Below are 24,844 nucleotides of genomic sequence, written 5' to 3' on the forward strand. Positions count from 1 at the left end.
TGCAAAAATGGCAGCTGATCGCCGGGCGCCCATGCGTGGAACCCGGAAGAGCAACGGGCGAGGTTGCGTGTGCCAGGCAACATGGCTCTGTGTGCCACTTTGGCCACGCGTGCTTCAGCTTCACCCTCACGGGGGGGAGAGTTTCCTGCTTGGGCCAGGATCTCCAGGATGCCTTCCGACTGTCTTATCCTCTTCCTTTCTTCCTCCCTCCCATTTTTTCTTCTTATCTTCCTTCCTTCCTTCCTTCCAGAAATGGTGCAGGGTCTCCTGCGGAATAGATGACCTCCAAGGCCCCTTCCAATTCTGTTTTCTTTCTTTTCTTTTTTCTTCCTTCCTTCTTTCTTTCTTTTTCTTTCCTCTCTCTCTCCCTCCCTCCCTGAAATGGTGTAGGGTTTATTGATGTAGGGCAGATTGGGGTGGGGTTGGACTAGATGACCTCCAAGACCCCTTCCAATTCTGTTATTCTGTTTTCTTTCTTTCTTTTTCTCTCTTTCTTTCTCTCTCTTTCTTTCTTTCTTTCTTTCTTTCCCCCCTCTCTCCCTCCCTCCCTGAAATGATGTAGGGTTTATTGATGTAGGGCAGATTGGGGTGGGGTTGGACTAGATGACCTCCAAGACCCCTTCCAATTCTGTTATTCTGTTTTCTTTCTCTCTCTCTCTCTCTCTCTCTTCTTTCTTTCTTTCTTTCTTTCTTTTTTCTTGGGTCTCCAGCAGAATAGATGATCTCCAAGGTCCCTTCCAATTCTGTTATTCTGTTTGTTCGTTCTCTTTCTTTCTTTCCTTTCCTTTCCTTTCCTTTCTCTCTCTCCCTCTCCCCCTTCCTGAAATGGTGTAGGGTTTATTGATGTAGGGTCGGGTGGGGTTGGACTAGATGACCTCCAAGGTCCCTTCCTTCCTCCCTTCCTTCCTCCCTCCCTCCCTTCCTTCCTCCCTCCCTCCCTTCCTTCCTCCCTCCCTCCCTCCCTCCCTTCCTCCCTTCCTTCCTTCCTCCCTTCCAGAAATGGGGTAGGGTCTCCCCCTTCGGCGGGGAAAGCTTGGACTAGATGACCCCCAAGGCCCCTTCCAACTCCGTTAATATCTGTTGTAAAAGGGGAAAACGGAAGACACTCCCCCCCCCAGCTCACCGTCCACCATGTCGGCCTTCTCCATGTCCCCCTGTCCTTGGGGGTCCGTGCCCTCCGCTCCCACCGCAGGCGTTTCGTTGGTCAAGATGGTGACCTAGCAAAAAATGGGGTTGCCTCATTTAACGACTGCGGCGAGGAAGGCCGTTAAAACAGGAGGCCAAAAATCACTCTGCAAACATCTCCCTTAGCCAAGCGGGTGGAGGTCGTACAGTCCAGGATTACCTCCCCTTTTCCTCCCTTCCTTTTCTTCCTCCTTCCTTCCTTCCTCCCTTTTTCCTCCTTCCCTTCATTTCATCCTTCCCTTCCTTTTCTTCCTCCTTCCTTCCTTTCCCCCCTTCCCTTCCTTCATTTCATCCTTCCCTTCCTTTTCTTCCTCCCTTCCTTCCTTTCCCCCCTTCCCTTCCTTCATTTCACCCTTTCCTCTTTCTTCCCTTCTTTTCTTCCTTCCTCCCTCCCTTTTCCCTCCTTCCCTTCCTTCATTTCATCCTTTCCTCCTTTTCCTTCCCTTCCTTTTTTCTTCCTTCCTTCCTCCCTTTTTCCTCCTTCCCTTCCTTCATTTCACCCTTTCCTCTTTCTTCCCTTCCTTCTTTTCTTCCTTCCTTCCTCTCTCTCCCTCTCTCCTTTCCTTCCTTCCCCCTCCTTCTCCTTCTATCCCTCCCTTCCTTTCCATCTTCCCTTCCTCCCGGAGGGGCCCTCACCTGCTCGCACTGCCCGTAGAGGTCCAGCAGGACGTAGCAAGGGCTGGGGATGTCTTGGGCCGCCACCCCCTGGTCAACGCCGTTGATGTACAGGTGAAGGCAGCCGCTGGCGTCCACCAAGACCCCCAGCACCGTCCCCTCGGGGAAGGTGTCCAGGTTGGGCCCGTAGTTCTCGCAGATCTGCAGAGGGGAGGGCGGCAAAACCCCCCACGGCTCAGCTCCCCAATTTCAGGCCTGTTTTCCCCCCCTCTCTCTCACGTCCCCCCCCGGCACCAAACAACCCCCCTCCCCTCTCCCGGCGCACCTTGAGGCAGTTCTGGAAGACGGAGTCGCGTTGCAGTAGCCAAGTGGAGCGCTTGAGGGAGCAGGCAGTAGCCGGGAAGTTGAGCCGCTCCGGGGAGCTGCCGATGACCCCCAGCGAGAGGGAGGAGGTCCACTGGGGGTTGAGGGAGTCGATCTGGAACTGGGAGAGAGAGGGGGGGCGAGGGGAGAGGGTCAGAAGGGGGTCCCGTGGGGGGGGAGGGAGGAAGGGATAGAAGGAGGAGAAGGAGGGGGAAGGAAGGAAGGAAAAGGAGGGGGAAGGAAGGAAGGGAGAGACCGCCCCATGCCCCCTGCCCACCTGGAAGAGCTGCTGCTGCAGCAAAGGCTGGGCCACGGCCACGATGCCCTGGTTGTAGCTGCAGACCCTCGTGGCCGTCAGGTTGCCGTTGGACAGGAGGATGTTCTTCCCGTGGTTTTCCAGAAACTCCATGGAGGGGGTCGCAGAGGGCAGCTCGTTCTCGCACTGGGGGAGACAAGGACGAGAGTCAGAAGGGTCCTTGGAGGTCCTCTAGTCCAGCCCCCTGCACAGGCAGGAGACCCTAAACCCGGGAGCCTTTTTTAAAGCCGTCCCCCCCCCCCCCCCAGGGTCCAGAGGCTTTATGGGAGCTTGGGGAGGGCGAAAAGAGCTTCCCCCGCCCCCCAGGGGCTTCAGGATCTTCCCTGAAGCCTCCGGAGCACATAAAACCCTATGGGCAATCCAGAAGTTTGGGAACGGACTTCCAGTTTGCTCGTAGGGTCATTTTTTGCCCTCCGGAGGCTTCAGGGAACTTCAGGAGGCTTCCTTGAAGCTTCCGGAGGACTAAAAATGACCCTCCGGAGGCTTCAAGGAAGCCTCCCAAAGGTCCCTGAAGCCTCCGGAGGGCCTCTGGGGAGGGCGGGTGAGGCTGTTTTCGCCCTCCACAGGTTCCTATAAAGCCTCTGGAGCCTGGGGAGGGCGAAAAAAGCATGCAAAAAAGGGAAGAGAACGGGTGGTACGGACCGGGGTGGGCTCCTCCTCCTCCTCGCTGTAGGGCTCCGATGCAACCGAGGGGGGGTGGGTGCCCTCGGCCTCTTCCAGCAGGGTGGAACTGACGATGGAGACGGAGGTGATGCGGCCGTAGAGATCCAGCACCACAAAGACATTCTGGACACCGGAGGAGGGAGAGAGAGAGAGAGAGAGAGAGAGAGAGAGAGAGAGAGATAGAGAGGGTCAAGGAGGACGGGGGGGCTTTGGATTTGACATCTCTTCCTCCCTCCCTCTTCCTCCCTTCCTTCCTTTCTCTTCCTCCCTCCGTCTTCCTCTCTTCCTTTCTCTTCCTCCCTCCCTCTTATTTCCTTCCTTCCTTTCTCTTCCTCCCTCCCTCTTCCTCCCTTCCTTTCTCTTCCTCCCTCCCTCTTATTTCCTTCCTTCCTTTCTCTTCCTCCCTTCTTCTCTTCCTCCCTCCCTCTTATTTCCTTCCTTCCTTTCTCTTCCTCCCTTCCTTTCTCTTCCTCCCTCCCTCTTATTTCCTTCCTTCCTTTCTCTTCCTCCCTTCCTTTCTCTTCCTCCCTCCCTCTTATTTCCTTCCTTCCTTTCTCTTCCTCCCTTCCTTTCTCTTCCTCCCTCCCTCTTATTTCCTTCCTTCCTTTCTCTTCCTCCCTTCCTTTCTCTTCCTCCCTCCCTCTTATTTCCTCCCTTCCTTTCTCTTCCTCCCTCCGTCTTCCTCCCTTCCTTTCTCTTCCTCCCTCCCTCTTATTTCCTTCCTTCCTTTCTCTTCCTCCCTCCGTCTTCCTCCCTTCCTTTCTCTTCCTCCCTTCCTTTCTCTTCCTCCCTCCCTCTTATTTCCTCCCTTCCTTTCTCTTCCTCCCTCCCTCTTATTTCCTCCCTTCCTTTCTCTTCCTCCCTTCCTTTCTCTTCCTCCCTCCCTCTTATTTCCTCCCTTCCTTTCTCTTCCTCCCTCCCTCTTATTTCCTCCCTTCCTTTCTCTTCCTCCCTCCCTCTTATTTCCTTCCTTCCTTTCTCTTCCTCCCTCCCTCTTATTTCCTTCCTTCCTTCCTCTATCCATTTTCTGAGCACGGAGAGAAAGAAAGAGTCAGGAAGGCGTTTCATGATGGAATCACTTTCAACCTTCTTCATCCCCCTGCAACCATCAACTAGCTTCTTTCCTTCCTTCCGTTTCCCTTCCTTCCATTTCTTTCTCTATCTTTATTTTTTTTCTTTTTTCCTGTTCTCCCATTTATCTTCTATTTTTCTTTTCCTTCCTTCCTGCCTTCCTTTCTTTATCTTTATTTTCTCTTTCTTTCCTGTCTTTTTCCCTTCCTTCTATCTTTCTTTTCCTTTCCATTCCTTCCTTCAATTTCTTTCTTTTCTTTTCCTTCCTTCTATCTTTCCTTTAGTTTTCCTTCCTTATCTTTCTTTCCCTCTCTTTTTCATTCTTTCCTTCTCTTTCCTTCCTTCCTTTTTACTTTCTCACCCTCCTTCCTTCTTCTCATTCCCATTACCTTATTTTCATTCCTTTCTTCTTTCCTTCCTTCTGCCTATTTCCTTCCTCTTTTCCTTCCTTCCTTCCTTCTTCCTCCCTCCCTTCTTTCCCTCCCTCCATCCCTACACAGCAGCTGCCTCCATCTGCAGGCGTCACAGCCCGATGGGATGGGAGACGCCTACTATTGCAGCCCCCTCTTACCTTGGCCACGCCCGTGGCGGCCGGCCCCATGTCCTCCCCGTCGATCAGCACATGCATGGTGTCGTCAGTGCAACGCTTCACCCCCACGCGGTTCCCCACCTGGAGGACAAAGACAGGTGGTGCTCGACTTACAACCGTTCATTTAGTGACCATTCGAAGTTACGACGTCACTGAAAAAAAAGTGACTTAGGACTGTTTTCAACACTTACGACTACTGCAGCATCCCCGAGGTCGTAATCCTCTTTTAACGACCCCACAATCCCTTGCGGGGTTGAATTTCTGGGCAACTGAATGGAGCTAGCAGAGTGTTTACTGGCCAGATGCCCTTCCCTGTCACCAGTACGGAGTTATATTCAACAGATATATTCTCATTGAGCCCAGAGAGAGAAATATCTGCCTCTACCTAGGATCGAACTCACAGCCTCCTGATGGTGAGGCAAGAGCTCCACCTCTAGGCCACCGCACCACTCCCTAGTTAGATAAGTAAATCATCATCATCATCTTCATTTAACGAACCCATAATGCCTTGCAGGGTGGAGTCTGGGCAACTGAATGGAGCTTAGTGTGGCCGGATGCCATTCCCTGTCGCCAATGCGGAGTTTTGTTCAGCAGGGGAATTCTGGGGATTGAAGTCCGCAGGTCTTCTAGTTGTCAGGGTTGGAGACCCCCTGCTCTAATAGGGCTTCTCTCTGGTTGACCTTCACCCAGCCTTGCCCCACAGACTCCCCCCGGCCCCCAACTCACCCCGAGACGCTCCAGAGAGCAGCCATAATTCTGCTTCTGCAGGATGCCGTTACGTCGGACCTCCGAGCCCGTCACTAGCCAGGTCACCTTGGAACGCAGCTCCAGGAGAGAAGGGGGCAGCCCCGTGGCCATGCAGGAGGCATCCGTGGGCAGCAGCGTGGTCAAGCCCACGTGGACCGATCCGGACCACTTCTCGTCCACCTCGTCAATCTTCACCTGAGGAGACAAAGGAGAAGCAGGAACTTAAACTGGGGTGTTTGTGACAGTGAAGCCCCCCCCTGCCCCCCACTTTCCATGTATTCAAATCCTTTGTTTGCCCTTTGAGGTGCGGTGGCTTCCATCACGATGGCGTAGAAGTGGTCCTCGACTTACGACCAGTTTTGACGGACCAAGTTATGACCGGCTTCCAAAGTTCCAATGCTCAGCGCCCCTCCCCCCGAGTCATGTGGTCAAAGTTTGGGCACTCAGCAATTGATTGTGGGATCCCAGGGTCAGGTGACCAAACCTGGCACTTACGTCCGTTGGCTCGCTTAACGACCAGAGCGCTTGTTTTACGACGGGAGCGTTTCTGCCACCACCCCCCAAAAAAAAAGGTTGTAAAAATAAGGTCGGTCACACGACTGAGCCATTTTACAACCCTTCACAACTTACAAATATACAAACGTAACCACAGGCTCTCTTACGGTCGTATGTCGAGAACCTCCTGACTGCCATCTCGATGTAAATCGGGCTGCCTCCGAGGTCAGATGATTGGATGTTTGGCCTCTGGGCAACATGGCTGCATTTAGTGTCTGTTTGTAGGGTGTGACTGAGTTTTACGACAGCATGGCTGAAAACTGGTTACTGTATTTTTCGGAGTATAAGACGCACCTTTTTGCCCCCTAAAAGAGGGTGAAAATTTGGGTGCGTCTTATACACTGACTGTAGCCCCCCCCCCCAATCGCCCCCCCCCCCCTTTGGCTTCTGCCTCCCAGCAATTTGCCTCCTTGCAGCAAACCGGGGGGGGGGGGGGGAATGGGGCTTGCAGAGGCTGCAATAGGCTATAGCAACCCCTGCAGCCTGAAACAGCTGATGATAGGGAGGACCTGAAAGTGAAACTTGCTGTTTGCTCCAGGAGGTAAATTGCTGGGAGGCAGAGGCAGGTTTTTTTTCCCTTGTGCTAATCAGGCTGTTTGCTGCAAGGAGGTAAGTCAATAACGATAAATGCCTATAGGATGTTCAAATGATTAGACTTAAGAACTGCTTTATTAATTTTCTGCACAGCTTAACAAAATGAAGAAGCTTTTTAAAATAAACGCTGGACCTGAAGAGGCCCCGGGGACATTGTACCTTCTTTTCAATAGCAGAGAATAACGTATCCTTCCAGAAAGGAACATCGATTTTAACAGCATTTGTACAAGTATTGTCTGAAATGTAACACTACAAAGAGTGTATATTGTCGGTACTGTTTGTTGTTTGCTGCAAGGAGGCTAATTGCTGGGAGGCAGAGGCAGATTTCCCCCCCCCCTTGTTTTCCCTCCCCAAAAGCAAGGTGCATCTTTATACTTCAGAGCATCTTATACTCTGAAAAATACGGTATATACTTCTCGTTCTCAGCAAAACCGTACCCATACCAGGCATGTAGTTCACTTAATGACATCAGCGTTTGCTGAATGACCACTGCAGAGAAAAGTCATAAAACTAGGTCAGTCGTACGACCAATCAGTTTTACGATTGTCCCAACGTATGACTCTGCAGGAAGTTCTCAATTTAGGACCGCAGGTGAGCCCAAAATGTTCGTTGATAAGTGAGTTTTGCTCGACTTTACGACCTTCCTTGCCACGGCTGTTAAGTGAATCCCCGCCGTTGTTAAGCTAGTCACACTTTCGTTAAGTTAACCAGGTTTCTCCCCCTTGTCGGAAGGTCGCCAAAGGGGATCCCGTGACCCCCTGGGACTCTACGACTGTCGTAAATACGAGTGCCTGAATTTGGATCACATCACCACGGGGATGCCGCAACAGTCGTAAGGGTGAAAAACGATCGTTAAGTCACATTTCTGTGGGCTGTCGTAACTTGGAACGCACTGACGCAAGCGAAGGACTGCTTGTTACAGCGGTCGTAAGCATGAAACACGGTCGTAGGTCCCTTTTTTTCAGGGCCACGGTCACTTCAAACGGTCGCTAAATGAATGGTCGTAAGTCGAGGACTACCTGCACGGCACAGGCTCGATTGCGGGCATTGGCAATCCAGCGTGGCTCCCTCTCCCCACCCGCCCCGGGGGTCCACGAGGTTACTTTGGGATGGGTGCGGACGGCCTCACCTCAAATATTTCGTCCGTCTTCAGTTCCTTCATGCTGAAAACGATGCCGTGGCAGAAACCGGAGACGCGAACGGCCCGGCAGCCGTCGTCCTGAAAGGCCACGTTTTTGCCACAGGAGCTGTGGAAACGGTGGGCCACGCCGGGAACTGTAGGACAAGCGAGGGTGTCAGCGGGGCACTGAGACTTGAGGGAGACCCCAAGGCCTTTACTAAGGCCAAATCTTGGGGCAGGGGCTGCTCACCTGGCGAGTGGATGGGGAAGGATTTCTCCGTGATGTTGCTGGTGGAGAGGCTGTTGTCCAGCGGCCCCGTGGAGCTGGTGATGGACACCTGGACACACTGGCCGTAGAGATCCACCACAGCGTAGACCTCTGAGAAAGAGCGGAGGGAGGGAGGGAGATGAGATATCCGATCAGGCTGCATTCAACCCAGTCAGAGAATAGAATAGAATTCTTAGAACAGAACAGAACAGAAGAGAGAATAAGGAAAGAACAGACAGCAGAATGGACTTAATAGAGAATAGAATAGAATAGGAATAGAATGAACAGAATAGATAATAGAATGGAATTCATAGAGGATAGAACAGCAAATAGAATACAATAGCAAATAGAATAGAATAGGATAGAAAATAGGAATGAAAAGGATAGAAGGAATAGAATAGCAAACAGAATTCATACAGAATATAATAAACAGCAAATAGAATAGAATGGAAAATAGCATGGCATTCATAGAGAATAGAATGAAATAGCAAATAGAATACAATAGGATAGAAAATAGAAAAGAATAGAATGAATAGAATAGCAAATGGAATAGAATTCATAGAGAATAGAATAAATAGCAAAAACAATAGGATATAGAAAAGGAAAGAATAGAATGAATAGAATAGCAAATAGAATAGAATGGAATAGAAAATAGAAAAAAGAATAGAATGATAGAATAGCAAATAGAATCAAATAGAAAATAGAATGGAATTCATAGAGAACGGAATAGAATAGAAAATAGAAAAGAATAGAATAGTAAATAGAATAGGATAGAATTCGTAGAGAACAGAATAAATAGGAAATAGAACAGAAAATAAAATAGAACAGAATAAAATAAAATAGAAAATAGGATAGAAGAGAATAAAATAGAATAGAATGTAATAAGGAATAGAGTAAGGAATGGAATGGAATAGAACAGAATAACAAGAATTGGAAGGGACCCTGGAGGTCTTCTAGTCCAACCCCCTGCCTAGGCAGGAAACCCTATTCCGTTCCAGACAAATGGCTCTCCAACCTCTTCTTCAAAACTTCCAGTGTTGGAGCTTTCACAACTTCTGGAGGCAAGGAGTCCCCCTGGTTAATTGTTCTAATTGAGAAGGGCCCATCCTTACCTACCCTGCCCTCCTCCTCCTCCCTTCTACCCCGAATGCCCCCAGGTGCCATCCCACCCACCCCTTTATGAGATTCCGGATCTGTCCTTTGAAGCAGCCTTCCAATTATTTTTTTTTTTAACCGTCTCTGCACGGAGCCAAGCCAGTACAGGTAGTCCTCAACTTACGACCACAATTCGATCCCAGTATTTCTGTGGTTAAGTGAAGACATTTGCTAAGTGAATTCTTTCTTGCCACAAGAGCGATTAACAGGATAGCTGAGTGAGCTTTGCCCCGTTTTGTGACCTTCCTCGCCGCAGCTGTTACGTGGATCAATGCAGTTGTGGAATTAGTCACACCGTCTATTACAGGGGTGTCCAAACTTGGGAACTTTTAAGACTTGTAGGACTTCAACTCCCAGAATTGGGAGTTGAAGTCCACAAGTCTTAAAGTTCCCAAGTTTGGACACCCCTGGTCTATTAAGAAAGTTATACAATGCTATCAAATATATATATATATAAAAGAATATGCTGGGAATTCTGGGAATCCACCGATTTCGAAAGGCCCCTCCCGGCCACCATGTCCCCCCCCTCCTTGGACCATCCCCCGTGGCCTCACCCTTCCCTGGGGGCAGCCCGGAGCAGGCCACCCCCTGGTCCACGCTGTTGATGAAGTAATGCAGGTCGCCTTTCACCGTACGCATCATGCCGATGCGCGAGCCGGTGGTGAGGGAGTCCAAGTCGCAGCCGTAATTGTTACGCAGGGTGTTTCCGTCCTGCATAATGGCCGTGCCGCTGAGAGAGAGAGGGGGGGGGGGAGAGAAAAACATCTGCCTAGAGAAAGGGATTTGAGAGCATGGCTGCCATCTTGACTTTTTTGCCCTCCTGGGACTGCACAGGACAGGACTAGAACTCGCTGTCTCCTGGCGATGGGCCCAAAAACACCCAGCAGCTTTTAATGCCTAAGGCAGGACTAGAACTCGCCGTCTCCTGGTGATGGGCACAAAGTCACCTAACTGGCTTTCATGCCTAACGTGGGACTAGAACTCACTGTCTCCTATTGATTGGCCCACAGTCACCCGGGTGCCTTTCATGGCTAAATCAAGACTAGAACTCCCCGTCTCCTGGTGACTGGCCCAAAGTCACCCAGCCGGCTTTTATGCTTAAGGCGGGACTAGAACTCACTGACTCCTGGTGACTGGCCCAAAGCTCCCTTTCAGGCTAAATCAAGACTAGAACTCCCTGTCTCCTGGTGATTCACCCAAAGTCACCCAGACGGCTTTCATGCTTAAGGCGGGACTAGAACTCCCTGTCTCCTAGTGATTGCTTCAAAGTCACCCAGCCTTCTTTCATGCCTAAGGGGGGACTAGAACTCCCCGTCTCCTGGTGATTCACCCAAAGTCACCTAACTGGCTTTCATGCTTAAGGCGGGACTAGAACTCACTGGCCCAAAGTCACCCAGCTGTTTTTCAGGGCTAAATCAGAACTAGAACTCCCCGTCTCCTGCTTTCTAGCTGGTGCCTTTACCTCTAGACCAAACTGGGTCTCACTGTTAGATTTAATTCTCATTCTTTGCCCCCCCCCCTCCCTCCCCCTTCCTCACCTGAGCATCCAGGTGTCGTAGTCAATGTCCGTCATTGTGTTGGGGAATTCCAGGTCCTCGGGACGGATGGCAGTGACTCCTGCACGGAAGGAGGAGACCAAAAGCACTAAGGACGGCCGTCCCTCTGCCCCCCTCCCAAGCCCCCCTCCCCCAATCTCTTTCGCCCCCCCCTCACCTGCTTCAATGGAGCCCGACCAGCGATCCACCATCTTCTGGATCACGATTTCGAACAGTTCTCCGTCCCGAAGAGGCCTTGCGGGGAAAAAAGCCTCGTGAGAAAATTACAGTCGCCAACAGTCCGTTGAGTTGAGCACCGGCCTGCTAATTCCACCCATTCAGACCCCAGAGAGGGGGTCCTCGACTGACGACCGTTCGTTTAGCGACCGCCTGAAGTCAGTGGTATCAAAGTTCAGACGCTTTGGCAGCTGGCGCGTACTTAGGACGATCGCCGTGTGTCGGGGTTCTGTGACAACCCCCCCCCCCTTGCGACGTTCTGATAAGCCACGTCAAAGAGAGGGAAGCCTGATTCAATTAAGGACCGTGTGACTCACTTAACAAATGCAGTGATTCACTTAATAACCGTGCCAAGAAAGGTCGGAAAACGGGGCGAAACTCACTTCGTTAATGTCTCGCTTAGAAACATGACTTTTCAATTGTGGCTGTAAGTTGAGGACTACCTGTATGATGTGTTTTTTTCCCCCCCACAATTTCCTAAGCCACCCAGGATCACAACTGGTGGGTGACTTTGTAACTCGCTTTCACAAATAAGTACAGGCAGTCCTCAACTTATAACAGTTCCTTTAGCGACCGTTGGAAGTTACTATGGCACTGAAAAAGGAGACCTTTCACACTTACGACCGCTGCAGCCTCCCCAGGAAGAAAAAACAGATACTCGGCAACGGATTCGTATTTATGACGGTTTGATGCGTCCTGGGGCCCCTTTTGTGACCTTCTGACAAGCCAAGTCAACGGGGAAGCCCGATTCACTTAACGACCGTGCGATTCCCTTCACGACCGTGGTCAGAAAGGTCGCAAAATGGGGGAGGGGGGACACACACACTGAGCCAACACATTAAAACAACTTCACAACTGCTGCGGCAAGCAAAGAACCAAGGGCTCGGTGGTGGTCGTAAGTCGAGGACCCGCCGCCAAGCCACGTTCGGACAGTCTCGTCCTTTTCACTGACCGGTTGGAGATGACGATGGCGTCGTTGAATTCGCTGCGGCAGTTCTGGCGTAGGGCTGTGCGCCCCCCGTTTGTGATGACGGCGTTGTTTCCGTGGAGGTGGTGGAACCGCAGGTCGCTCCCCGAAGCCACGGAAGAGGGGCTGCTGGGGGAGAGCTGGTTGTTCCCCTCCGAGAGATCGTCGGGAAGAGGGAGGAGATCTGGGAAGGGAGGGAGGAAGGAGGGCATGACCCACGCTTGAGGGGACTCCCTCTTAAAAGGCCGTCTCGTTCACGGCCCACGATGGTCACCGCGAACTCTCCGGGAGTCACGACGAATGCCGGAATTTCACTGCAAGACTCAAAAGGTGGCTTGTGACAAACAGACCAACCTGATTGAGCGGCTAAATATTCCGAGAAGAAATCTGCAAGGGGTGGTGGTGTTGTGTCCCCCCCCCCCATTTGAACCTACTCCCCGCCTATCTCCCCTGTTTTTCTGGATGGGGGGGGGGTAGTCTTCCTGTCTTTTGGGCTTCCTTCTTTTTTCAGAGTTGGAAGGGACCTTGGAGGTCTTCAACCCCCCTGCTCAAGCATTTTCCTGACTTGCAAACCAACTTCTGACTTTCCTGAAATTCTAAGCTTCAAAATAACCCCAAATGCCTTTCTTCTGTCTTGACCCCTTTCCCGCCCCACGGACATCCCAGTGTCCACTACCTGTGTCGTCCACAATCGTGGCTTGAGCGGCTTGACCGTAGAGATCGGCCACTGCGTAGATGTTCGGCGGGACGTTCCAGGCAGCCGGCCCTTGGGCCACCCCGTTGACGAAGAAATGCAGGGTCCCGTCCTCTTTCCGCACGACGCCCACCGTGTCGCCTGCCTGGGGAGGGGAGGAGAAGAGACTGAGAGAGGGCAGGTGAAGGCACAGACAGAAACACAGGTGAAAACTGAATAGAAAGAAGAATAGACTAGAATGAATAATAAAATATGGAACTAGAATAGAACAGAAATAAGAATAGAATAGAAATAAGAATAGAATGAATAATAAAATATAGAACTAAGACTACACTAGAATAGACTAGAAAGAATAGACTAGAAATAAGAATAGAATAGAAAGAATAGAAATCAAAAATAAGAATAGAATAGAAAGAATAGAAATAAAAAATAAGAATAGAATAGAAATAAGAATAGAATGAATAATAAAATATGGAATTAAGACTACACTAGAATAGACTAGAAAGAATAGACTAGAAATAAGAATAGAATAGAAAGAATAGAAATCAAAAATAAGAATAGAATAGAAATAAGAATAGAATGAATAATAAAATATAGAATTAGAATAGAAATGAATTAAGAATAGAGTAGAAATAAGAATAACTAGGATGAATAATAAAATATAGAATTAGACTAGACTAGAAATATGAATAGACTAGACTAGAATGAATAATAACATATAGGATTAGAATAGAATAGGTATAATAGAATAGAATGAATAATAAAATATAGAATTAGAATAGAAATTAGAATGGAATAGAATGAATAATAAAATATGGCATTAGAATAGAATAGAAATTGGAATAGAAGAGAATGAATAATAAAATATAGAATAGAATATCCCAATCTAATCTCTTCTTAAAAACTTCCAGTGTTCAAGAGTTCGAGGGGCAACTTCCTTGCTTAATGCCTCTTTTGCAGGAATCTTCCCAGGCTGGGATTTGCACCTGGTCAGAGTACAGGTACTCCTCAAATTACGACCCCAATGGAGCCCGACATTGGTATTGCTAAACGAGACCTTTCTCAGGTGAGTTTTGCCCCGTTTTTTCAACACAACGGTAATTCTGGTCACTCAATGGAAGGGCGTACGTCAAGGACGACTCACATTGCTCTTTCTGGAAGGCAGTTCTATGATCCCGGCGTTGAGGACATCCTGCGCCCCCCTCCCCAGAATCTCCTCTGCCCGGTGAATGTTTTTGCCCCCCTTTCTCTGGCTTGCCTTTAAGCGATCCAGGTTGTGGCCGTATTCGTCCAGGATGGTGGTACCGTTGTGCATGACGCCATTGCCGGTCATCATCCAGGTGCCTGCAAAAGAAAGGCCCAAACCATGTTAGCATGGACTAGAAACTTTGGTCACAGCATCGATTTGGACAATTGGCCAGACGTATGGGGAAGAAACAGAAAGTTAACTTTAGCCACATCGCCAGAATGTTGGAAAATGCAATGCTGCACTAGGGACCTTCTACCATATGTGGTGGGAGTGCCCGAAAGCTCGACCGACTTCACAAAAGGAGACTTAACAACCCAGAGCCGAAGTTCCAACGTGGGTGTGGGTGTGTCCTTGTGGTGTCCTACAAGTGGCACATCCCACCCACAACTTTAGCTTAAAACGAACAAAAACGTATTGCCAGGATGTTGGAAAATGCAGTGCTGCACTAGGGACCTTCTACCAAATGTGGTGGGAGTGCCCGAAAGTTCAGGCTTTTAGGCACCGGCTGAGAAAGTATTTGGAAGAGATCCTAAATCAAAAAGGAGGGAGTTGAGGCCAGGATTAGTTCTACTTGGCATCACAAAGGAAAAACAGGGCAAAGGTGAACTATATTTAATGCCGCACATTTTAACGGTGGCAAGACTGGTTTTGGCACATAAAATGGCAAAAATAAAGAGACTCCCCCGGAACGTGAAATAAGAAATAAAGATACGGACGTGCGCAGAAATGGACAGACTGACTCTGGAGCTCAAGGACCAAGGGGGAGACAGAATACCACGAAATCTGGCACAAATGGTACCGATGGTTAGAAAGGAGGGGAAAAACACAAACACGAGTTAAGAATTGGACAATAGGGTGTTAGGTTTGCTGTTCTCACCTGAGCGCAGGTTGGTCATCGTGGACGGCAGCTGCAGGTAGGTGGGGTTGTGGGTGGTGACGCCAATCTCGATGGAGCCGGCCCATTTGTCCACCATCTTGTCAATCCTCACCTGGAAGACCTCGCCGTTCCGCAGCGGCCGGTTGCTAAGGACCACGCCGTGGTTAAAGTCGTCGGTGGCACTGGGCGGACAGAGAAGGAAGGGCAGCGGTCGCTGTCAGAGCTCCTCTTGGGACAGAGTCCAACGGACCATGGTTAGCCGTTACAAGGTGGACGAGACAGGAAACACGGGCAGGTATGTCCCAAAGGTGCTTTTTTCCAGAGGCAACTGGACTTTCTAGTTTTTTTCCCCTTTGAAGAACCTTTTGCTTCTGTCTGAGAAGTTTCCTCAGCTCTGACGTGGATGGAGGGGAAGGGAAGGGTGTATACCCCTTGCAGGCAAAGCTGGTCATTTGCAATTCTTTTTAGAGGGTCGTTGAGGCCACCTGGAGGTGACCTGAGTGCTGCAAATAGGGGTGGAGCCTTCTTGGAACAGCTGGAAGGAGCTGTGCTGTGGGCTCCGCCCCCATTGCACCACTCCAAGTGGCCTCAACGGCTCTCTAAAACAAACGTCTTCAAAGAAAAACCAGAAAGTCCAGTTGCCCCTGGAAAAAGCACCTTTGGGAGAAAGAAAGAAAGAAAGAAAGAAAGAAAGAAAGAAGGAAGAAAGAAAGAAAAGAAAGGAAGAAAGGAAGAGGAAGGAAGAAAGAAAGAAAAGAAAGAAAGAAGAGGAAGGAAGAAAGGAATAATGGAAAGAAAGAAAGAGGAAGAAAGAAGAGAAAGGAAGAAAGATAGGAAGGAAGGAAGAAAGGAAGGGAGGAATAAAGAAAGGAAGGAGAGGGAGGAAGAAAGAAAGAATGAATGTAAAGATAGGAAGGAAGGAAGGAAAGATAGGAAGGAAGACAGAAAGAAAGGAAGGAAAGAGAGGGAGGAAGAAACTAAGAGAAGAGGAAGGAAGGAAGGAAAAAAGAATGGAATCATAGGAAGGAAGGAAGGAAAGAGCGGGAGGGAGGAAGAAAGAAAAAAAGAAGAGGCAGAAAGGAAGAGAATGGAAAGACAGGAAGGAAGGAAGGAAAGAAAGAAAAAAGAAAGAAAGAAAGAGGGAGAGCAAGTAAGTAAATTCTGGTGAACTCTTGCTGGCTGGGGGATGCTGGGACTTGAAGTCCACAAGTCTTAAAAGTTGCAAGGTTGAAGACCCCTGCAACAGAGCACGGGCTGAAGAGGGGCTGCCGAAAAGATGAGGGGGGTCCATCTATTCTCCAAAGCCCCCCAAAGGTAGGACAAGAAGCAACGGAGGGAAACTAACCAAGGGGAGAAGCAACCTGGAATTAAGGAGAAACTTCCTGACAGGGAGGACAATTCACCGGGGGAACTGCTTGCCACCAGAAGTTGTGGGGGCTTCATCCCTGGAGGTTTTCAAGAAGAGACCGGGTGGCCATTTGTCTGGGATAGTATAAGGTCTCCTGCCTGAGCAGGGGGTTGGACTAGAAGACCTCCAAAGTCCCTTCCAGCTCGATCCCCAGGGAAGATACGTACTGAGGCCGCAGAGCCGTCCGTCCTTCGTTGATAATGGCAGCTTTCTGGCCGCAGTTTGGGTGGAAGAGGAGGCGCTCCGGTTCGGGCTCGTTGGCCCCTCCGGCGTCGATGGCCCGCCGCCCCACATCGGGCGAGAGGGCCCTCATGATTGCATTGTTGCGCCGAAGCCGGTCGCTGTGATTGTGATTGTGCACGATGGTGACTTTCACCGCCATGCCGTAGAGGTCCACCACGCCGTAGACCACCAAGGGGGTGAGGGTGGTGGCCACGCCTGGAAAGAGAAGGGGAGACATCAGGGTCACGTGACACCCCCCCCCACTCCCCCCCCCAAAGCTCTCGTCCACGTCTAAGTTTTTGCGCCCTGGCTGGCTTAGAGAGGAATTAATTGGCGGGGTTATTCTACCAGTGGTCCTCAACTTACGACCGTCCTGCAACCTGCCCATGGTGGTCATAAAGAGCGTCGCCCACAGGACTGATCTAACTTCGCCATCTTTTTTTGCATTATTATTATTATTTCTTTTATTCATTAAACGTGAAACTCAGTCAAATGAACATTCAAAAATGCATCACAAATACCATTGACTGGCATTTATTACTATATTATTATTATTATTATTTCTTTTATTCATTAAACATGAAAGTCAACTGAACATTTAAAATGCATCACAAATTCCATTGACTGGTATTTATTATTATTATATATATTATTATTATCTTTTATTCATTAAACATGAAACATTCAAAAATGCATCACAAATTCCATTAATATTTATTATTATTATTATTATTATTATTATATTACATATATGATCTCTTTTATTCATTAAACATGAAACTCAGCCAACTGAACATATTATCATCATCATCATCATCATCATTATTATTATTATTATTATTATTATTATTGCATCAACAGAATTGTATCACAGCGGCCAGTTGTTTCGCCGGATTTGGCATTGATAACTAGTCGGCCCCACCCAGGGGCCTAGGACGTCGTAACGTATTTTCGTAATATGTGTGCGGATCCAAGCAGTGCGGCCTTTTGCATTTGACTGATGGTGATTTTGTCAATTTTTAACTGTTTTAAATGTAATTCCAGTGCTTTTGGAATAGCACCCAGTGTGCCGATTACCACTGGAATTACCACTGCTGGTTTGTGCCATAATCGTTGGATTTCGATTTTTAAGTCCTGGTATTTCTCGATTTTTTCATATTCCTTCTCGGCGACCCTGCGCCTATGATTGTAACCTTATTTTTCTAAACCAGTGTGATGTCTGGTGTGTTATGCGCCAGTATTTTATCCGTTTGTATGCGAAAATCCCACAAGATCTTGACCATCCGACCCTCGACGACTTTTTCAGGCTTATGTTCCCACCAGTTTGTTGCTGTTTTAATGTTATAATTTTTGCACAAATTCCAGTGGATCATTTGTGCCACTGAATTGTGCCGCATTTTATAGTCAGTCTGCGCGATTTTTTTACAGCAGCTGAGAATGTGGTCAACAGTTTCATCAGCCTCTTTGCAAAGTCTGCATTTGGCATCATCAGAGGATTTTTCGATTTTGGCCTTAGTGGCATTTGTTCGGATAGCTTGTTCTTGCGCAGCCAGGATTAGTGACTCTGTTTCTTTCTTTAATGTACCTGCTGTTAACCATAACCAATTTTTTTCACTGTCCACTTTATCTATTATTATTATTATTATTATTATTATTATTATTATTATTATTATTATTATTATTATTGTAATCTTTGATGAGATTCACAGCCTTTGGGGCTGGTTGGTAGCTCAACAGCTCGAGTCCTAGCCAAGGACCCAGGAACTCTTAAGGTAACGTCGGAGGATATAAGCTGTTCCAAGTAGGGTGGCTTTTTTGGTAGAATCAGAATGTTCAAGTCCAATAAATTTAGAACTTTAGAATAGCGAGGTAGCCCTTTAGTACCTCCAAGGGCTTCAGTTACAACACTCTCTTTTCTTTTTCCACAGTCTGTTTGTCAGTGATGTTATCACTTCGGTCACTAAACAGACTGCTGTAAGGCGAGGACCATCTGTAAATACAGCCCTATTTAAGCCAGTGTGTTAAACGAAGCCGTTGTTTGCGCTGAGTAGGGGTTTTTTGGGGGGGCCAAACACTGGAAGTAAATTTGAATTTGAATTTTATTGAATTTATAGACCGCCCCCTCTCCCCGAAGGGACTTCGGGAGTCCCTAAACACAGATTCGGGGCCAAAAGGTTGCACGTTGTGGTCGTAAGTCGAGGAACATCCCCCCTCCCCTCTTCTCCAATCCCCGGCTTGGGGCGGACTCTGGATGATCCCCAAAAGGTCCCCACCTTGGTCGATGCCATTGATGTAGAAGTGAAGGGCGTTGTTGGACTTCCGGGTCAGGCCAATGTGGTCACCTTCCTGCGGGTGGGAGAGACAAAGCGGGGTGGAGAGGGAGTGAAAAGGAGGGAGTGGGAGCCCCAGACGGTGGTAGGGGTGAGGGGGAGGAGGAGAGACTCACCTGCAACTCGTCCAAGCTGAATTCGCAATACTCCCGTCGGGTGCCTTTCCCGTTGGTGAGAATCCCGCAGCCGCTCATCATAATGGTTCCTTCGTGGGTTGAGTGGAGCATGACAAGAAGAACTGAGTGGGGACAAGGGCCGTCTCATGTGACTCCCCTCCCCCGGGGTCCGCTCCCCCCCACCCCCGACGGAGACCCACCACCACCACCCACCGGGAAATCCACCCCCCCTTCCCCCCAATCACTCTCTCCCCCGCCTTTGGATACGCACGGGTCGGGGAGTCACCTGAGCGCAGGTTTGTCATGGTGGCCGGGTACTCCAGGTTGTTGGGGTTGTGGGTGGTGACCCCGATCTCAATGGAGCCTGACCACTTGTCCACTAGCTTGTCGATGCGGATCTGAGGGGAGACAAAGCGGCGGCTTTAAGTCTGCCGTCCGCCCCCATCCCCCCCAAAAAACCCCGGTGCCTGCTTCGAAATCTCTCTTTCCCGCTGATAAATATCGATCAATAGCCCACGCTGCCCTAGAAATCAGGAGATGGTGAGTTCTAGTCCTGCCTTACGCAGGAAAGCCAACTACGTGGCTTTGAGCCAATCACTAGGAGATGGGGAGTTCTAGTTTCACCTTAGAAAAGCCAGCCAGGTGACTTTGGGCCAATCACCAGGAGACGGGGGAGTTCTAGTTTCACCTTAGAAAAATCAGCTTGGTGACTTTGGGCGAATCAATCACCAGGAGACTGGGAGTTCTAGTCCCGCTTTAGGTATGAAAGCCGGCTGGGTGACTATGGCCCAATCACCAGGAGAAGGTGAGTTCGGGCCAGTCTCCTTCTCAGCCCAACCCAACTCACAGGGTCGTTGTTGTGGGGAGAGGAGGAGGAGGAGGAGGAGGTGTTGGACTTGTTTGTAAAAGTAATACAGGAATTGTTGGGGAGACCAACAAGAAGGCGAGACCAATTCAGCAGCGTCTGTCCTCCCCATGGATTTAATTTAATTTAATGCTTCTAGATGAGAGAAGATGAACGGGAAGGTCAAAGGGAACGGACTACAAATCCCAGATGCATCCTCCCTGCTGAGCTAGCCCTCGTGCGCCCACCGAGAGCATTATGTCGCACTTAAGATGCCCCAAGCAGCGCCTCAAATTTTCTACACAACTTACCACACGGTTTCTCAAGCTTTGTGACTTTTAAGACTTGTGGACTACAACTCCCATAATCCCCCATCCAGCAAGATCAGTTTTTCCCGCTTAATTATCAGACCATCAAACCCACCTGTTTCTACTAATTTAGCTTGTCAGGGTTATTTTTTTTCTCTCGTTTTGTTGAAATCAAGATATATTACGTCTAGGGCATTCCCACCATCTATGAAGGAAGTGACCCAATCAAAGAAATACAAAATACTTCAGCCACATTTCTTCGTGAAGTCACAAAGGTTGAGAAAAACGGCTCCTTTAATGGCGCTGGGGATTTGGGGAGAGGTCCCAGGACCCCACCCCCACCCCCTTACCTCAAACATCTCGTTGTCCCGCAATGGGCGGTTGGTCATGACCACGCCGTTGTTGAACTCGTCCAGCGGCCGGCGCCGCTCGGCCGTCTTGTTGTTGTTGCTCAGCTTGATGAGGGTGCCGCACTTCTCGTGGAAGAGCAGGGCGTCGTTGGAGGTCATGGGGGGCGCTCCGCCGGGGGGAGAGTCTGAGGGGGGGCTGCCCAGGTTGACGTTCAGGAGGCTCCCGTTGTAGGCCGACAGGATGGCGTTGCTCACCACCTCCGAGAGCTCCATGCTGGAGAAGCCTAAGGGGGGATGGCGTTTGTGGGGAGGTCAACGCACGCGGTTGGAATGCCAGCACCGGCTGCCCATCTTGGAAAGGAGGGGGGTGGGCTTCTGATAGGGGCATAGGCAGCCCCCCCCTCCACCGCCCCCTTCAGGCCTGGCTCATTCAAATGAGAAGCAAGTCTGTTCTACCTCCAAGAAACGGGGAGTTCTAGTCCCGCCTTAGGCATGAAAGTCAATTAAGTGACTTTGGGCCAATCACCAGGAGACGGGGAGTTCTAGTCCCGCCTTAGGCATGAAAGTCAATTAAGTGACTTTGGGCCAATCACCAGGAGACGGGGAGTTCTAGTCCCGCCTGAGGCATGAAAGTCAATTAAGTGACTTTGGGCCAATCACCAGGAGACGGGGAGTTCTAGTCCCGCCTTAGGCATGAAAGTCAATTAAGTGACTTTGGGCCAATCACCAGGAGACGGGGAGTTCTAGTCCCGCCTTAGGCATGAAAGTCAATTAAGGGACTTTGGGTCAATCACCAGGAGACGGGGAGTTCTAGTCCCGCCTTAGGCATGGAAGTCAATTAAGTGACTTTTGGTCAATCACCAGGAGACGGGGAGTTCTAGTCCCGCCTTAGGCATGAAAGTCAATTAAGGGACTTTGTGCCAATCATCAGGAGACTGGGAGTTCTAGTCCCGCCTTAGGCATGGAAGTCAATTAAGTGACTTTGGGTCAATCACCAGGAGACGGGGAGTTCTAGTCCCGCCTTAGGCATGGAAGTCAATTAAGTGACTTTGGGCCAATCACCAGGAGACGGGGAGTTCTAGTCCCGCCTGAGGCATGAAAGTCAATTAAGGGACTTTGTGCCAATCATCAGGAGACTGGGAGTTCTAGTCCCGCCTTAGGCATGAAAGTCAATTAAGTGACTTTGGGCCAATCACCAGGAGACGGGGAGTTCTAGTCCCGCCTTAGGCATGAAAGTCAATTAAGGGACTTTGTGCCAATCATCAGGAGACTGGGAGTTCTAGTCCCGCCTTAGGCATGAAAGTCAATTAAGTGACTTTGGGTCAATCACCAGGAGACGGGGAGTTCTAGTCCCGCCTTAGGCATGGAAGTCAATTAAGTGACTTTGGGCCAATCACCAGGAGACGGGGAGTTCTAGTCCCGCCTGAGGCATGAAAGTCAATTAAGTGACTTTGGGCCAATCACCAGGAGACGGGGAGTTGTAGTCCCGCCTTAGGCATGAAAGTCAATTAAGTGACTTTGGGCCAATCACCAGGAGACGGGGAGTTCTAGTCCCGCCTTAGGCATGAAAGTCAATTAAGTGACTTTGGGCCAATCACCAGGAGACGGGGAGTTCTAGTCCCGTCTTAGGCATGAAAGTCAATTAAGTGACTTTGGGCCAATCACCAGGAGACGGGGAGTTCTAGTCCCGCCTTAGGCATGAAAGTCAATTAAGTGACTTTGGGCCAATCACCAGGAGACGGGGAGTTCTAGTCCCGCCTTAGGCATGAAAGTCAATTAAGTGACTTTGGGCCAATCACCAGGAGACGGGGAGTTCTAGTCCCGCCTTAGGCATGAAAGTCAATTAAGTGACTTTGGGCCAATCACCAGGAGACGGGGAGTTCTAGTCCCGCCTTAGGCATGAAAGTCAATTAAGTGACTTTGGGCCAATCACCAGGAGACGGGGAGTTCTAGTCCCGCCTTAGGCATGAAAGTCAATTAAGTGACTTTGGGCCAATCACCAGGAGACGGGGAGTTCTAGTCCCGCCTTAGGCATGAAAGTCAATTAAGTGACTTTGGGCCAATCACCAGGAGACGGGGAGTTCTAGTCCCGCCTGAGGCATGAAAGTCAATTAAGTGACTTTGGGCCAATCACCAGGAGACGGGGAGTTCTAGTCCCGCCTTAGGCATGAAAGTCAATTAAGTGACTTTGGGCCAATCACCAGGAGACGGGGAGTTCTAGTCCCGCCTGAGGCATGAAAGTCAATTAAGTGACTTTGGGCCAATCACCAGGAGACGGGGAGTTCTAGTCCCGCCTGAGGCATGAAAGTCAATTAAGTGACTTTGGGCCAATCACCAGGAGACGGGGAGTTGTAGTCCCGCCTTAGGCATGAAAGTCAATTAAGTGACTTTGGGCCAATCACCAGGAGACGGGGAGTTCTAGTCCCGTCTTAGGCATGGAAGTCAATTAAGTGACTTTTGGTCAATCACCAGGAGACGGGGAGTTCTAGTCCCGCCTTAGGCATGAAAGTCAATTAAGTGACTTTGGGCCAATCACCAGGAGACGGGGAGTTCTAGTCCTGCCTTAGGCATGAAAGTCAATTAAGTGACTTTGGGCCAATCACCAGGAGACGGGGAGTTCTAGTCCCGCCTTAGGCATGAAAGTCAATTAAGTGACTTTGGGCCAATCACCAGGAGACGGGGAGTTCTAGTCCCGCCTTAGGCATGAAAGTCAATTAAGTGACTTTGGGCCAATCACCAGGAGACGGGGAGTTCTAGTCCCGCCTTAGGCATGAAAGTCAATTAAGTGACTTTGGGCCAATCACCAGGAGACGGGGAGTTCTAGTCCCGCCTTAGGCATGAAAGTCAATTAAGTGACTTTGGGCCAATCACCAGGAGACAGGGAGTTCTAGTCCCGCCTTAGGCATGAAAGTCAATTAAGTGACTTTGGGCCAATCACCAGGAGACGGGGAGTTCTAGTCCCACCTTAGGCATGAAAGTCAATTAAGTGACTTTGGGCCAATCACCAGGAGACGGGGAGTTCTAGTCCTGCCTTAGGCATGAAAGTCAATTAAGTGACTTTGGGCCAATCACCAGGAGACGGGGAGTTCTAGTCCCACCTTAGGCATGAAAACCAGTGGGGTGACAGATATCCAAGTACTCTCTTTTGAGCCAACCCACCTCACAGGGTTGTTGTTGTTTTTTGAAGGGAAAAAAAAAGAGAACCCGAAGCAGCATTAGGTCCATTCTCTGCTTTGAGTTATCGGAATAAATCAAGGCAGGGGAGAAAACAAAATGTAAAAATAACGTCAAAAACCGGCGTTTTAACATCCTGCGGGGAGACAGACAGCCTGCTGCTGAAAACCTTCCAATTATGATCACATTTTTCCCCTTCTTTCAGGCGACTCACCATTCTCCGATTCCAGGCTGCTGGGAAATTTATCCGGCCGAGTCTGGTTGCAAGGCGCTTCAAGGGCTAGAAAAAAGAGGAGGAGGAGGAGGAGGAAGGGAAGAAGAAGAAGGAAAGGATGTCAGGGGTGCTTCCGAGAGCAGCCACAGGCTGTGTTGCCTGGGAACAAGCCAGGAATCATGGTTTACGGTCCTGAAGGGGCAGCCAAGAATCCCAGGGGAACAGAGGGTTCAAAAGATGGCTCTGCCATGTGGTGCCAGGAGAGCGAGACAGACCGTGGTTCATCCTGGCTTGTGCCCGTTGGGCAGGGTCAGTTCCCACTCTTCCAAGATCAACTGTCCCCTGCATGCCCTTCCCCACTCATTTCCCGATGTAGGCAGTCCTCGACTTACGATGGCAAACAAGCCCAACATTTCTCTTTCTAAGCGTGGCAGGTTGTTTTGCCCCCTCTTACGACCTTTCTTGCCGCCGCCGTTAAAGAAATCATCACAGCTGTGAAGTGAGTAACCCGTTCGTTCGGCGAATCCGGCTTCGCAAAAGGGAGAATCGCGTGACTCCCTGGGATGCTGCAGCCGTCGTAAATACGCGTCGAGGGGCCAAGAGTCTGAATTTGGGTCGTATAACGTGGGGATGCTACAAGGGTCGTTAAGTGTGAAAAAGAGACCTAACTCACTTTTCTTCCAGCGCCTTTGTAAAGTCAGTCACTAAATGGTTGTAAGGACTACATGTATTTAGAGGCCCATGGAGGGGCGTGCACATATGTCCAGTGACAGCTATCTAAAGTGGTTCCATCCCCCCCCCCAGCCCCCGGAAACCCCTGGGGAAAGTTACTAGAATAATAGTATAATAAAAGTAAACACTCTGAAGAAAAGATACAACCACCGCAAAAATAGGAAAAAGAAGTTAGGGGAAAAGGGGGAGAAGAAGGAGAAGAATGAAAAGTGGAATTTTTGAGAGCCCAAGAGAAAACGGTTAAAAGAGGAAGAAAGGGAAAAAGAGTGAACATTAGTAGTCTAAAGAGAATAGCAGCAAGATTGTTATTGTTACATAACTAATTAAGAAATAAAGAAATGGTAGT

The 24,844-nt window shown here is 49.5% G+C and overlaps 1 protein-coding gene across 4 annotated transcripts in view; it reads right to left on the reverse strand.

Moving 5' to 3' along the window:
* The window catches only part of LOC309400431 (neuralized-like protein 4), a gene marked incomplete at its 5' end in the record, with an annotated part of 35,751 nt that overhangs the window by 6,375 nt on the left and 4,532 nt on the right, over positions 1–24,844 (reverse strand). Inside the window, 22 exons of one of the 4 annotated variants that reach the window (XM_081968916.1) lie at positions 1,124–1,217; positions 1,822–2,001; positions 2,126–2,284; positions 2,441–2,605; positions 3,122–3,265; positions 4,785–4,883; positions 5,529–5,744; positions 7,828–7,973; positions 8,069–8,197; positions 9,796–9,971; positions 10,780–10,858; positions 10,955–11,031; positions 11,966–12,164; positions 12,657–12,819; positions 13,933–14,018; positions 14,801–14,982; positions 16,376–16,646; positions 18,704–18,776; positions 18,877–18,998; positions 19,148–19,274; positions 20,379–20,662; positions 23,767–23,832. In XM_081968916.1, the coding sequence (XP_081825042.1) occupies positions 1,124–1,217; positions 1,822–2,001; positions 2,126–2,284; positions 2,441–2,605; positions 3,122–3,265; positions 4,785–4,883; positions 5,529–5,744; positions 7,828–7,973; positions 8,069–8,197; positions 9,796–9,971; positions 10,780–10,858; positions 10,955–11,031; positions 11,966–12,164; positions 12,657–12,819; positions 13,933–14,018; positions 14,801–14,982; positions 16,376–16,646; positions 18,704–18,776; positions 18,877–18,998; positions 19,148–19,274; positions 20,379–20,662; positions 23,767–23,832 (3,237 nt within the window). The remainder of the gene's footprint in view (positions 1–1,123; positions 1,218–1,821; positions 2,002–2,125; positions 2,285–2,440; positions 2,606–3,121; positions 3,266–4,784; positions 4,884–5,528; positions 5,745–7,827; positions 7,974–8,068; positions 8,198–9,795; positions 9,972–10,779; positions 10,859–10,954; positions 11,032–11,965; positions 12,165–12,656; positions 12,820–13,932; positions 14,019–14,800; positions 14,983–16,375; positions 16,647–18,703; positions 18,777–18,876; positions 18,999–19,147; positions 19,275–20,378; positions 20,663–23,766; positions 23,833–24,844) is intronic. The other 3 variants (XM_081968919.1, XM_081968917.1, XM_081968918.1) reach the window with 3 other exon arrangements.

This window comes from Natrix helvetica (genome assembly GCF_964273705.1).
Source record: "Natrix helvetica genome assembly, chromosome: W".
Lineage (NCBI taxonomy): Eukaryota > Metazoa > Chordata > Lepidosauria > Squamata > Natricidae > Natrix > Natrix helvetica.